This window comes from Ailuropoda melanoleuca, chromosome 10 (genome assembly GCF_002007445.2).
Source record: "Ailuropoda melanoleuca isolate Jingjing chromosome 10, ASM200744v2, whole genome shotgun sequence".
Lineage (NCBI taxonomy): Eukaryota > Metazoa > Chordata > Mammalia > Carnivora > Ursidae > Ailuropoda > Ailuropoda melanoleuca.
This window is the reverse complement of record NC_048227.1, coordinates 37,276,656-37,291,326: the sequence shown is the minus strand read 5'-3', so window position 1 is coordinate 37,291,326 and position 14,671 is coordinate 37,276,656. Positions and strand designations below refer to the sequence as shown.

At 41.5% G+C, this 14,671-nt stretch overlaps 1 protein-coding gene across 6 annotated transcripts in view; it reads right to left on the bottom strand.

Annotated features, from left to right (window-relative positions):
* MEIOB (meiosis specific with OB-fold) overlaps positions 1–14,665 on the bottom strand; it is a 29,151-nt gene extending 14,486 nt beyond the window's left edge. For 4 of the 6 annotated variants that reach the window (XM_034670626.1, XM_034670627.1, XM_034670629.1 and 1 more), the window contains exons 1-9: positions 14,050–14,495; positions 12,119–12,195; positions 10,213–10,270; positions 8,371–8,502; positions 6,377–6,449; positions 3,874–4,069; positions 1,762–1,862; positions 813–865; positions 623–718 (exon numbers count right to left, since the gene is read on the bottom strand). In XM_034670626.1, coding sequence (XP_034526517.1) covers positions 623–718; positions 813–865; positions 1,762–1,862; positions 3,874–4,069; positions 6,377–6,449; positions 8,371–8,502; positions 10,213–10,270; positions 12,119–12,187 — 778 coding nt within the window. In that variant the 5' untranslated portion in view covers positions 12,188–12,195; positions 14,050–14,495. Of the gene's footprint in view, positions 1–622; positions 719–812; positions 866–1,761; positions 1,863–1,909; positions 2,400–3,061; positions 3,135–3,873; positions 4,070–6,376; positions 6,450–8,370; positions 8,503–10,212; positions 10,271–12,118; positions 12,196–14,049; positions 14,498–14,519 lie in introns of those variants that run through there. The other 2 variants (XM_011226169.3, XM_034670630.1) reach the window with 2 other exon arrangements.
* Positions 14,666–14,671: the final 6 nt, after the last annotated feature.

The following is a 14,671-nucleotide window of genomic DNA, read 5'->3' as shown; positions in this document are numbered from 1 at the left end:
CCCTCTCCCCCTGCTTGTGTTCCCTCTCTCGCTGGCTGTCTCTATCTCTGTCGAATAAATAAATAAAATCTTTTTAAAAAAAAGAAATATAAATGTAAAGGGGCGCCTGGGTGGCTCAGTAGGTCATACAACTGCCTTCACCTCAGGTCGAGATCCCAGAGCCCTGGGATCGAGTCCTGCATCAGGCTCCTGGCTTAGCAGGGAGCCTGCTTCTCCCTCTGCCTGCCGCTCCCCTTCTTGTGTGCTCTCTCCCTCTCGCCCTCTGACAAATAAATAACTAAATAAAATCTAAAAAAAAAAAATATAAATGTAAAGTATATAAAGCAACTTTCACTTTTAATTCAAATGAAATCCAAGCTTTGTTTTCTTTTTCTTTTCTTTTTTTTTTTGAGAAAGAGTGGGAGGGGCAGCAGGAGAGGGGGAGAATCCTAAACAGACTCTGAGCCCTACTGGGGCCAATCCCACAACCAGAGACCATGACCCGAGCCAAAAAGAAGAGTCAGATGCCCAACCAACTGAGCCACCCAGGCACCCCTTGTTTTCATTTTTAAATACACTGTACAAACATTGAAATGTGTGACACAGTCATTTCCAAAGGGACATATTTCAGATGGCCTTTTACCTGGATTAGTCGTAATAATGGTTTTTGAGATTACAGTTGCTGTCATGCAGTTCCGAAATTTGTCAAAACTTATTCTTACATCTGAAGCAAATATTACTGTTCAGGGGGGAAAAAAAGTCATTTTACAACTTTTATGTGGAGAGAGGTATAAAAATTATAAACACTGAACACAATCATTGCAAGATCATACCTGTGTCTCGTGGCACCCAGCTCTGTGCAACCAGGATAGATTCATTATCCCAACTGCATATTTTTAAAAAGAAGTAAAAAAAAAAAAAAAAGAATACATTAGAAAAAACCTGGCAGTGAGCACATTATTTGCCCAAAAAGAAGGCTGTCTTAATGGCTGAAGGTAACAATTCCCCCAGTTGTCAAAGGCACAAGTGAAGGATGTTGGCTTCTCCTGCGTTTTGCAGGGTTCACTGTCCATTTCACAGGGCATCTCACATCCATGTGATAAGTCAGCCCTTAGACACTATTCATCTTTGACAACTTCCACCTCATCAGTTCCTTCTCTCCCTACTACTTAGGTCGCTCCAGACTAGTTATAACTGAGTGACTACAAATCTAAAGCCTCTACAGCCACTTGGTCAGACCATTAAGAGAGGGCCCCTGCACTGGGAAGACTGTTCAGGAGATGTGACAGGTGGAAGGCCTGTTTCAAATTAAGTGTTTTCTTTGGTGCCCAGGCATCTGAAGTCTGAACGATGATGCCATGTTCTACCCCGCGGTGCTTTCAGGTGCAGCCAAGGAGAACCTTGCTTTTCTACCTGTGCTTTTTTTCCTGTGGCCTGATTCCAGGGCACTACCCAAGCAATCACAGAGAATCTGGCTGGTTCATTACCAATGGGACCTAATGAATCACTAACCGTTATAAAGCAGAGGACAGGAATGCACCAGTCACAGTGGAGTCCATCCAAATAATCCCGTGCTGTCCAAAGACCTCATTTTAAGGTAATCTTACAGCACAGACTGTAACACTCTATGCACAAGAGCAAGGTTCCTTTTTAATAATTATTTCTCCTCCATCATGACTCCTCTCCTACTATGAAATCCATCATCTTTTTCATAAAATAAAAATATTCTGCCTTGCTGTTAACAGCAGGGATTTCACGGTTTGGAAAGATGTGGGAGGTTACCATATCATTGCAAAAGAGGACTCTGTCTCATCATACAGCTTCACTTCACACCTCTGGCCTTTCCTCCGGTCTGAAGTTGTGAAGTATTTTGGCTCTCCAACCTTAGAAACGGAAGGAAATCATCATTCTTCACTTATGGTTGCAGAGGTACGTAAATGTTTATTGGTGGAAACATTCAAATGTTTACCTTTTAAACAGCAAATTTAAAAAATCAAAATAGCAAGAATCACTAATATATATCTGAGGGTTTTAAAAGCATCTTCTAGCTCTAAACTAGGTGCATTTAGCTGAAGTTGTAAGTTGCACACTTTGATTGAAGAGAGATACAAAAATGTGTGCTTTAAGATTCTGTGGTCTTTTCAACATGTCAAAAACAATGCTCCATGACAAGCCCCTGTGTGGCATCAAGGTGGACTCAATGAGGAAGGAAAATATATTTTCAACATTAGTGCAGAGCCTGGCGTGGAGTGTATGTGACCAAATGAACTGAGTTTCTTCCTATGGCTCAGCATCCTCAGCTTGCTGGCACAGGTGGGATATCAACGCCTTCTTTGTTGCCTCCGTGGGGATAAGGTGGTGAAGACCAAATGAGAGACATACGGGAGGGCGCCTTGACACACCGTCTGGCTTGATCCACACTGAGGGTAAGAGGATCATGGAAGTGGAGGTAAACTCAGCGGCCCTTCTGCTCCCCCAGCAAGTTCTCAAAGGGAAGAGCAGGGCCCTCTGCCAGCCGCATAATAGTGGCCCAAGCCTGGACAGTCAGCTGGCTGCCCCCTATGCTACTGTCACCATCACGTTTCCTGCAGAGCTGAGCTCCAGAGGAAGGAGCTGAAGGAAGACTTGCAGCTGCCGGAGTATGACAGAGGTCTGACATATCACAGCACACAAGAGAATTCTATGAAAAGGATTCTAAAGTGAAGAGAAAGAGAAGGTGGGAAGGAAGAGAAAACGGGCTAAACAAAAAATGTGAAGACAAGGAAATGTAAGAGGGACGGAAGCACAATGGTAGAAGAAAGACACAGAAAAAAGAAGTAATGTCCTCCTAAAAAAGAGGGTGCCAAACTCATGGCAGGGGAAGTGGAAAATGCTGTTGCAGGCCTTTGCTTACACTGAGTTTTAGAAAATTCTTACTACATTGTAATATAATGGCATTCTACAGAACTGTGGGAAAATCGAGATAATATCCTGCCTTTATGTAAGATTGAACCTAAATTGCCCAGAAAGTGATTTCTCCTATTTTTCAAGACTGTCACATAGGGAGTTTATTCCTCCGTCCTGAATTATATTGAATGCTCACCGTGTGGCAGGCACTGGGCTAGGTTGGGGCTAGGGTGGACAACAAAGCAGTCGTGGCCTCCACCGTCACAGGCCTGTCAACGGGGAGAGTCGACACTGTCATTTAATACAGAAAAGCAATGAGCTATTACTGACAACATTTCATGTATGTATATATGGTCTCTGATTATCCTCACTCCCTACGTTGAGGAATTGGTCCTGCCCCTTTAATTTTCTCCACGTTCTTTTTGTGTGTGTGAAACTATACTTTTGAGATCGACCTCTGAATGTCTGCCAAGTGACCAGTCTGTCCAAGAGAGTCTGAAATTCACTGCGGCAACTGCATAAGAGGGAGGTGATGGTGTGCGGGGCGCTGAGAGGCTCCCCAGGGCCCCACGATGCCTGCACAAGGTTACACCAGCTGAAAGGTGGATATGCCCATCCCCCATCTCAGGACACCTCTGAGCACACACGTGAGTGGACTGCGTGAGTCCTCCAACTTACATCCCCTTGAGAAACTTCATGCAAATCTTCAAGTCCATGGATTTACCCTTTCCATTCACACCTTTGTTTCACCAAAGTACGCAAAGCTCTCACAGTTAATAGATCACTTAGGAGTGAGTGTGCTGCATTTAACATTCAACTTCAATTTTATTTTGCTACTTATTCCCAGATAAACTGCTCCTTTGATGCTGATGAGAATTGCCACCATTTTCTTAATTCAACTTATGGATCAAGAAAATTGACTCCAGCTGGTTATTACTTCCCAAACGGAAGTGAAGTGATAGAACTGGGCGCCAAACAGAGGTTGGCCTTGTTGAGGCTTTAACTTACCGACCTCACTGCCGCAAGCACATTAATAATCCTCCCGTCCAGACTGCATCCATTTGCAACAATGTCACCCAATGAATAAAAATCACGAGACTCTTTAACAGGTAAGTATATCAAAGCAAGGAGCTTGGTGTCCACTTGGTAACTGGAACAAACTTTTACCGTGGAGTGATTCTCACTGAGCAATAGTTTACAGTTGCTAAATTGCAAAAACACACAAAAACAGTTAATATCGAGTTGACTTTCTAATAGAAAAATACTTCCAAATTCACATTAAATTATCCTTTTCGTTGTGATTCAGACTCTATTAAGAAAATTTATACTTTTTTTACTCCGAGAAACACTGAAAACTGTTGTGAAGTATTTTTTTGTCTAAAATGTATTTTCATTAAGGGGAGCCTGGGAGGCTGTGAGTTACATGTCTGCCTTTGGCTCAGGTCATGATCCCAGGGTCCTGGGATCGAGCCCCACATTGGGCTGCTTGCTCGGCAAGGAGCCTGCTTCTCCCTCTGCTCCTCTCCCACTTGTGCTCTCTCTATCTCTGACCAATAAATAAATAAAATATTTAAAATGTATTTTCATTAAGAAAATGTTTTGAGGACCAATTTTTGCCTGAGTTCTAAGCATACCAGTTTCTGACTGTGCCCCAAACTCCGAGCTTCAGTTTTCTTCTGAAAAATAGGGGTATAAAAGCCCTCTAAAATGTCAGGGTGGGGGTATCCCATCATTTCTGTCTCTGTGATGCTGCCTGTCCTGCCTGGATCAGGACGGTGCTTGACTTCATTCTGTGATGCTCTCTCTGGAGTAGATGCCCAATAGCTACATACTGAACTCCAATCAGGATGCTCTCCCCCCTCCAGCCAATCAGTTCCCAAGTCCCCTCATGGAGACTCTTTCCAGCCTTCTAACCCAGGCCCTCCTCCCGCGCCTCCCCTGCTACTTCATTAGGTGTTTCCCGCATCGCTTCTCACCTAAACTACTGTCTTGTCTCCTAAGCTTCCTTCCCCCCTCAGGTTGCTGAAGCGATCTTCCTAAACCACAAATATGAACATACTATTTGCCAGCTCAAAGACTTCTGGGCTAGCCATCGGCAAAGAATGAAGTTGGTATGCCAGGCAAAGCGGTCTGGGAAGTGTCTCTGCTTCTCTCTCAAGCTTTTCCTTCCAGTGCTCCCCTGCCCTTGCCCTAAAGCCCAGCCATATCAGACTACAAGACTATGAAGGTGACAGTTTTAAACCAAAAATAGTCAAATATCAACAGTTTCTTGTGGTTCAAACTACTGTTAACTGTTCTGGAGAAGGCCAGGAGGTTTCCTGTTTGTTCCCTCTGCCAAGAACAGTCTTCACCCCCATCCTTCCTTCCCCCTCCCTCCATCCGCTTATGCATTCATTCCATCAAAATCTACCAAGAGCTAGTATGTGCCAGACCCAAGTCTAGGCATAGGGAATACAATGGTGAAGAAGATGGACAAAACCTTCGATGACATGGAGTTCACATGTGTGAGAGGGAGACAGACAACAATTAATCAAATAATCTCAGGGAGTGGGTTATGACCATAACAGCACAGGGTGAAGTCCTAGTGACAGACTGGAAGGGCCACTACACACAGAGTAAATGGAGAAGGCCTGAGGAGGTGACATTCAAACTGACACATCAATGAGGAGAAGGAGCAAACATTTAAAGCAGATGGGAAAAGACTGTTCTGTGCAGAGGGAAGTGAGCGTGCAAAAGCTGATAGTGCAGAATGAGCCCAGGGTGTTCAGAGTGGAGAGGAATCTATGAGGCTGCACAGAAATGAGACTTGGGATCTGGTATGAGGTCAGAACAGTAGGTGGGAAGGGGTCAAAATGGGTGTATATGTAGTGGAGACTGCTGTGCCCCACTCAGAGAGCTTTACCAGCATCACCTTGCTCTGGAGAGCTGCCCTCAGGCAGAAATGCCAGTGGTGGGGAGTGGACGCAGCCAATAACTTGTGAATCCAGGCCACGAAAGCCCAGTTCCCAGAGCTCCCGCGGGGGCCAGGCAGGCGGAGCTGAGCTCCTGCTGAACCTGACTCTGCTGTCCCCTGACCAGATCTTTACAGGCTGCTCCAGAGAGCTCTCCCTCAACAAACCACTTGCACAAAAATCCTCCTCTGGGCTCTGCCTCCAGTGAACCCGAACTAAGACAGGAAGGCATGTAAGCAGAGTTTTACTTTGATATGATACATCTATTGGAGTTCCAATATTTATCTTTCTTTCTCATGTTCAGCTTTAATGTGACGGGAGGCATATTTTTCTAAATCTGAGAATAAAAGTGGTAAAAAACAGCTATGTTTTCATGTAATCCTGTATCAACGTAAATTATTTCATAATCAAAGGTAAATACTGTGAGGAAGAATTAAACTCCTAATTTTCAAATTGAAGCATATACCCTCTCAGTAAGCTCTCTACGAAGCTGACACACAAACACAACAGCGGTGATCACTCCAACACAAAGGCTGTTGACTCTGTGGTGGATTATTTACCCAGGAGTTGCAGGGCTGAATTTTTCTTCTCTTTCTAATTCCTTTCTTTGAATCAGGGGATTTTCGATTATCACTGCAATAGAAGGAAAAGTATCATGCTATTAGAAAAAAGTAACTACATACATAAAAACAAGTGTACCTCACAACGAACATTAACAATGTTATTTCTAATTTCTGAGTCAGTGTAGCATTTTCTTCACAGCCCTCTCCTTGTGTCACTGGGACAGGGAATCCTCACGTGTGACCATCAATTTGATCCCAGATGACACTTCTTATGCTTTGTGTTAAATCCCAACATATGACCTGCATTAATATTGTTTTATTGATTAGTTACCCTGAACATGTGATCTGGTTACGATCTGCCCTTCCATAAAACATACACTTTAAATGAACTTCAGCCCATTCACAGTTGCCTTTGGAAACAACAGCCATGGGGCAGAAAGAGCCACGCACAATCCGGCTCCTGATTTCAGCCCCACGATTTATCAGCTTATCACTGAACATTTTAGGGGTTCCACTCCTTATGGTCTTATTAGACCTTTTTGTATCTGTTTTGCTAATTCCTCACACAACTACTCCATGAGTACCCCTTTTTACAAATGACGAAAAATTGAAGCTCACAGAGGTTAAATAACTTTCTGGAGGTTTTATACCTAGAAACTAGTAGGGCTAAACTTACACTCGTTCTGATTAAAAAATCTGTAATCTTTTCACACCACCACACTAAGACCTTATTTAGATTTATAATTATTGTCAACCTTATGCTTTTAAGATCCCTTGCTCACTCATCCTCACAACCATCAACCTATAGTTTAATACCAATATATCTTTAGCTCCATATAACTAACACACTGGCATTCGTCCAAGGAATGTTTCTAATAGGACTGGGCCCTGTGGGGTTTACAAAGTTTTCTAACTTCACAGTCCATACGTTCAAGTACTTTATTATTCAGTTAGAAAGACATTGCATACAACTCTGCAAGTTCACAATACGAGGCAATAAATGTATGAGTAGGTGCTAAGTGACAGGGACAGGTAATAGCCTGCCTAATTGTGCAGTTTGGGAGAGTAGTTTAATTATGTGCACTACTCTTTCCCTTCTTTTTTCTACCCGGAAAGAGAGCTGGTATCGTGCTTTCTTGATTCCTGCAGGAGGCTAGCGCTGCCATCCACTGAATGACAACGTTGTGCACTTTATACCCGGCATACTAACCCCTTTAACACCCACAGAATCCATAGGTGGATTCACAGTTGAGGCTCAACAAGGCTAAGCAATTTTCTCAAATCCATGATGTAAACAAATACTGGAAGTAGGATCTGAAACCAGTTCTATCCATTTTCAAAACCCTGGGTTGTTTTGTTTTGTTTTGTTTTGTTTTGTTTTGACAGAGAGACAGCCAGCGAGAGAGGGAACACAGCAGGGGAAGTGGGAGAGGAAGAAGCAGGCTCCCAGAGGAGGAGCCTGATGCGGGGCTTGATCCCAGAACGCCGGGATCACGCCCTGAGCCGAAGGCAGGCGCTTAACAACTGCGCTACCCAGGCGCCCCAAAAACCCTGGTTTTTTATATGACACCGTACATCAGAAAGATCCTGAGATGGATAAAGGATGCCAAAGACTTGGTATTTTGAAAGTAAAGCTTCTTAAACTCCTATTAAAAATTCAAATATTTTCTTTTATCAAAAGCTGTTTAGCAGCCTTATTATTTTTACTGAAAGATAAATGGTGATAGCAAAACAGGAATTGATGCAAACTGAAATATGAAATAAATCAAAGATCATAATGCTACCTAGTAAAAATATATGACTATCACATTTATATGTTTCAAGTAATAAAATGCGAAATGCTTGTGTTATGCTCTTAACGCCTTTTTTCTGATAAGTTTCTTAAGAATTATGAATTGTATCTTACTTTGACTCCCTCAGTGTAGTTCCTACAAATATATCACAGAAATAATACTGGAATAGAAACAGTTCAAGAACCAATGCCAACTTACCACACTCTCCAACCCTAAAGCTGTCAGAAAGTGACCTGATGTAACCTTCGCTGCCCCAGGACGTTGCGTTTACAAAATGGGTTGGTGAGTCCCGAATGGTGAAACTGAAAGTGTGTCTCTCTGATCCAATATCTAAGAAAAACAAACGCTTTCATGTTTCAAATGAAAATTTTTATCTCATGTTTGAACAACTATGATTACAAACATAGTCAAGCACACGGTCAAAACACGATTGCCGATATGTATTCTAAGGTAAGTTATGCTTTAATGAATCTCAAAGCTGCCAGAGTAGATAACTCACCTCACTATTGATCCCTCTGTTCCCTTTCCCCAGTTATGTGTGTATTTGGAGGGAAATGACACGTCAGCTTCAACTATACAGATTTTAGCTTAGATTCTCCATTTCTCTCTTACTGTTATAGTTTCAACCTATGTTATGATTCAGATCTAAATTATTTCAAAACAAATAAATGTGTGCTAGTAAATGGTGCCACTAGGGGTCAGCAGGTACATTTTTTCCCAAAATAAAATGTCCTTACTGTTTTTTGCTAATTAAAAAAGTAACACAACCTAACATACATACGTAAGTTCTAAATATCTACCAAACTGTTATTGCGCTTATCTTTGGGGAGGGGACCAGGCTGGAAAGAGCTGGGGGTTGAATTAAGAATTTCATTTTTCTATTCTATGACTTTTGTACTGCTTGAATGTTTTGTGAAAATATAGTAACAAGTGTATAATTTTTTTTAAGTAAGTAAGCATACCTTCCCCAAAAAAGCAGTTCTGTACATATAATCATAAAAAGTACTCCAACACCAAGGAATCATCTACCTGCACAGTCTGTGAGGTGAAAACTGTATGTCATTGTTGTGATTTGAGCAAACACTTTAAATACTGACCATTTCCTAATTCGTGTTTTAAATTATTCCTTTTAGAGCTTAGAAAACAGATACACAGACTTTCTCAAATTATTCAAATGGTCATTCTGATCTAATTAAACATGATGAAGTGAAGGTATAAGCAAATATTTACATCAAACATGATAATAGAATGTTACATGAAATTAAAATAAAGGTACCGTCACTACACCATGAGATAAAAAAACAGAGCCACAATTACTCAGGCAATTCAAAAAAAAAAAATTAATGTCTTCTTCTGCCAAAATCATTGTCTAGCTGACTAGGGCTCTGACTCCCTCAAGCCTCACAGAAGCGCTTATACTGCAACCTTTCATAAGCAGTGCTGACGGTTTAAAAGCTAATCGTACGTACTACAGGGCTAGTTTTTGTGTTTTATATCTTATCATTGTATGTCAGCTACAGAATTTTAAACTTGATTTTAAAAAATCTAACTTTGTCTTTGATTGTTTCCATAGACCTAAAACTTTATACAGTTCAAGAAACTCAGTAAGAGCCACTAAAGCCAGCGTTAACTGCATTTTCCATATGAAAGATGAATTTTTTCACTGGATTGTCTTGCTGATACTGCTGCCGTACTTCTCTCCCTCCACGCTCCTCTGTCATGACACATCCCTGCTCGAAAACCCTGTTCCTTAACATTTTCTCTCTTACGTTTACCTGTGTATTTGTATCTCTTAGGCTGAAAGTGGTCATTAACATGGAGTCCTTGCTAGGGCCACACAGTCTTACATGTCATTAAAAATGATTTCAATGTCCTCACACATACGGCCTTAAATTGAGTACTTTACCAGACAATAGAGCAATGGCCACTGCTCTTAAGGAGTTAAACAGGCATGAGAAATTTAATCACTTAAATACACTTTGTTGTAATCATAGGCCACATTTGATGAAAAATGAAGCAAAGAGTTAAACAGAACTCAGCTTTTTCTGTCTGGAAAGCCTTTGACATCTGTTTTCCCAATAACTATACCAATTATTTTCTGAAAAACAAAAGCGTTATAGAACACAAATATTAAACACAGATGTATGTAAATGGTAAATTTAATTTCATGGACTTGTTATATTTTACTGGCCCTAACAAACATTTTTGACTAGGAGTCATTTAAATATATTTACTCCAGACAAACATCTAAAGAACTTCATAAATGTTCAATTCCACAAGGAATAGTACAAAGTAATAAGACAGTTAACTTCTATTACAAATATAATCATTTAATACTTAGCATGTTTCTACTTTATTTTCAATCACTAGGTGGAGCACAGTAACTGCCCTATGCTATCAGTTCTTACTGAATTCATTCAAAGCACATGTATATACAATTTAATTTGCCACGGTCTTCAAAGATTTCTTTAATACAGGATTTTCTAACAATCCATATAAAATTGCTTAGCTTCTTAATCCAAACATGCTAAGCAATAACATAAATTAGATTGTAACAAAACTTGTACATTGCTGCTAATAAATCTGAGCTCTAAAATCTTAGATCTTAAACCTTAAAGATATTAACATCTCCCTAAACATTTTAACGTTCTCTTTAGCAACTACCAGATAAAACCCGAATATTTAAAAAGTACTTTAAGAAACAAAAATAACTACGTTTTCTTGAAGATAAACCTAAACTTATATTACTAATTCTAGCAACTGATTTTAACCTTGCAATAATCTGTTACATTTAAAATATGTTCAAGCTCTTGAGACTACCACATTCTGGCTGAGCGATTAATTAATCTTATTGCATTTTAGACACACTGCTGTTATTTCTTAAATTCCATATGCATTTCGATCTAACCAAATGCTGCTGGAAAAATATAACTAATGGAAATATTGAGCAAAGCTTTCTAGCTGAAGAGGAAATTAACAAATAGCTTACCTTTCTTCCCCCCCACCTCCGGGCCTTCATCAGAAGGACTTGGGCCCCCTATTTTTAACATTAATAAACTTTAAATGCACATTAAGTTTACGTATAAATATATCTCATTTTAAGAAATCTGATTTGTAAATGCCAAATGTAAACAACAGACTGCTCAGGACCTTTCTTCACCTCATAAGATGATTCCGCCTAGATTTTATTTGACTAATAATAGTCTTGGCATATTTGAAATGATTGAATTCCCCTACAACCCTTCAGTAAAAAAATCAATTTTCACATAAGATTTCACAAATGCATCTTTTGTGTACCTTTATGTCATAAAAGAAGCATAGTGGCAAGTAGTTAAGTCTATAACTTAAGTATAGTTTGATTAGAGAATAGATACTGCTGAGCAGAAAATGTTTCCATTCCGGGCGCCTGGGTGGCTCAGTCCGTTAAGCGGCTGCCTTGGCTCAGGTCATGATCTAGGGGTCCTGGGATCCAGCCCTGCCTCCAGCTTCCTACTCAGCAGGGAGTCTGCTTCTTCCTCTCCCTCTGTGCTCGCTCTCTCTCTCTCTCTGTGTTTCTCTCTTGCTTTCTCAAGAAAATACGTAAATCTTTTAAAAAATGTTTTAATTTTACAATGCTAAATTTGAGCTGCTATTAACTATTTAATGAAAGTAATACAATTAAACTTTTGATCATTTTGAACAATTGCTAGTCATATCTACAATGTCCTACTCTAGACAAAAGAGTAATTTTCATTTAGCTGGCATAAAATCAAAGAAGTTTAGGGGTATCTAATAACAACAGTTGTACTGATGGAATGAGTAGCTATATACTCGTCAATTATATAGGCACGTGACAAATGAACCAATAATGTCGGTGTAATATAATATTACCAGATAAAGTTTCACTACAGAACAACCAAGCCACTATATCATTAAAACCTACCAGATTAGCCTCATTAAAACCTACCAAATTAGCCATATTTGGATGCAGATCTGAAAGTGCAGTGAAGGTCTTTGATGCAAGCGAGTTCGCCATTCTTTTATCTATATTTTAGAAAATATAAGTTTGATGAATAAATTAAATAACTGAAATAACCCATGAAAAATTCCAAGATCAAAAAAAATAATCGGGGGTGGGGGGGTCCTGGGTGGCGCAGTCGGTTGAGAGTCAGACTCTTGGTTTTGGCTCAGGTTGTGATCTCAGGATTGTGGGGTCAAGCCCTGTGTGGGGTTCCTCACTGGGTACAGAGTCTGCTTGGGACTCTTTCTCCCTCTCCCCTTCTCCCCTGTGGATGCACGCACTCTCTCGCTCTCAAATAAATAAATAAATAAATAAATAATAAAATCTTTTTTAAAATTATCTAGGAAAGCATCAGATATGTTACTCACTCTTGGGGAAAAGTTTTTATTATAACAATGAAATATAAGTACAGATCAAATCTGTAAAAAACATGTTTCAAAATGTCCTTTCACAGTTTTGAATGATATAGTTTCAATTTTTAAGTTTCACTTTCCAAAAAATGTATAATTTAGCAAATTTTTTTTACATTTTAATATTTCTGAATCCAAGAAGCATCTTATATGTAATGGCATGTTAGTTTCAGTAAAACACAGAACACGAGTTTTTTTTTTAAGATTTATTTATTTATTTTAGAGTGGTGGGGGCAGAGGAAGAACAAGAGAGAGAAACTCAAGCAGGCTCCACCACCAGCACGGAGCCATCTCATGACCCTGAGATCATGAAAGCCAGAAAACAAGAGTCGAGGGGCTCCTGGGTGGCACAGCGGTTAAGCGTCTGCCATCGGCTCAGGGCGTGATCCCGGCGTTATGGGATCGAGCCCCACATCAGGCTCTTCCTCTATGAGCCTGCTTCTTCCTCTCCCACTCCCCCTGCTTGTGTTCCCTCTCTCGCTGGCTGTCTCTATCTCTGTCACATATATAAATAAAATCTTTAAAAAAAAAAAAAAGAAAACAAGAGTCGGACACCTAACTGACTGCACCACACAGGCGCCTTGCTAATTTAGCAATTTTTGTGCACCCTGTAAATTTAGAATTTCAGATGAGAGATGATTCGATGGGACATTTGCAGATTTAAATACTTATTAGCTTAAGGCCTACTTTTAGAAATACAGCAAAACTCAGGGCCCCCGGGTGGTTTCATTAAGTGTTGTGGGATAGAGCCTCGGGAGGGGAAATCTGTGGCCGGTTGGGAGCCTGCTTGGGGTTCTCTCTTTACCTTCCCCCCCGCCCCTCCCCCTGCTGGAGTGCATGTGCACTCTGTCTCTCTCTCAAATAGGTGAATAAATCTTAAGAAAAAAAGAAAAGAAAAGAAATACAGGGGTGCCTGGGTGGCTCAATCGATTAAGTGTCTGCCTTCAGTTCAGGTCATGATCCCCGGGTCCTGGGATCAAGCCTCCCATCCGTCTTCTTGCTCAGCAGAGAGACTGCTTCTCCCTCTCCCTCTGCCTGCCCTTCCCCATGCTTGTGCTCTCTCTCTCTCTGTCAAATAAATAAATAAAATCTTTAAAAAAAAAATACAGCAAACTCCACTGTAAATACCTCAAATCTGGTTACACTGTGTGTGGGGATGGTAGTGATTTTAACCTCATATCTAGATGAGAGCAGAGGCGGGGCCTCAGAGATTTCACGAGTGTATTTCAATTCTATGTTGTGCATAACAAACACTCAATATCAAATGAGTGATATTAAAATATCAAATGGTGGTTGATCCTCAATATCATCCGTGTAAAAGGTTTCAATGTAATAACATTTGTCAGCTACACGAAACCAGTAGATTTACTCCATTTCGGTTGTTCATTCAGCACCTGTGGGCTGAGCGCCTGACGTGTGTCAGGCCCTGAATGAGGACAGGGGTAGAGCTGGGAGTTGGTTCCTCACCCAGGAGCCGCAGAGAGGAGCAAGGAAAACAGAGGGTGGGAGGTAGGAGGTAGGAGCAGATGTGTGCAGTCCCAAGGCCCCACTGGTCCAGACCCTTGGCCAGGGCGCAGGGAACAAGAGGTGCCGGTGCAGACAGGCCAGTTTCTGGTCACGTGGCGGCACCGTCACCGGTAACCGCTCCGAGCTGGCGCTACACTAGGGACGCTGGGCACGTCGTGACCGTCTCTGACAGCCCCGCACCCCAGATCCAGGTCTCCGAATCCCCCTTCCTGGGCTCGGAGCCCTCCTCCCACTGCTGACGGGCAACCCCCTGGGGCGTCTGGCCGGCTCCGTGGGTAGAACACGCGACTCTTGGTCTCGGGGCTGTGAGTTCCAACTACACACTGGGTGTAGCGATTACTTAAAAGAAGAAAAAAAAAAAAAGCAAACTCCCTCAATGAAAGAACGATGATTTCTAAAAATAAACCCACCAGAAATAATAATAATGGAGGGCAGCCTCGGAGCCCGACATCCCGGCGCCCGGCTGGAGGCCTTCAGGCGGGCGCGGCGCCAAGCGGAAAGCGACCCTGCGCCGGGGCCCTGGAGCCGCAGGACGCGGCCAGCCGCGCCGTAGGGCGCACCG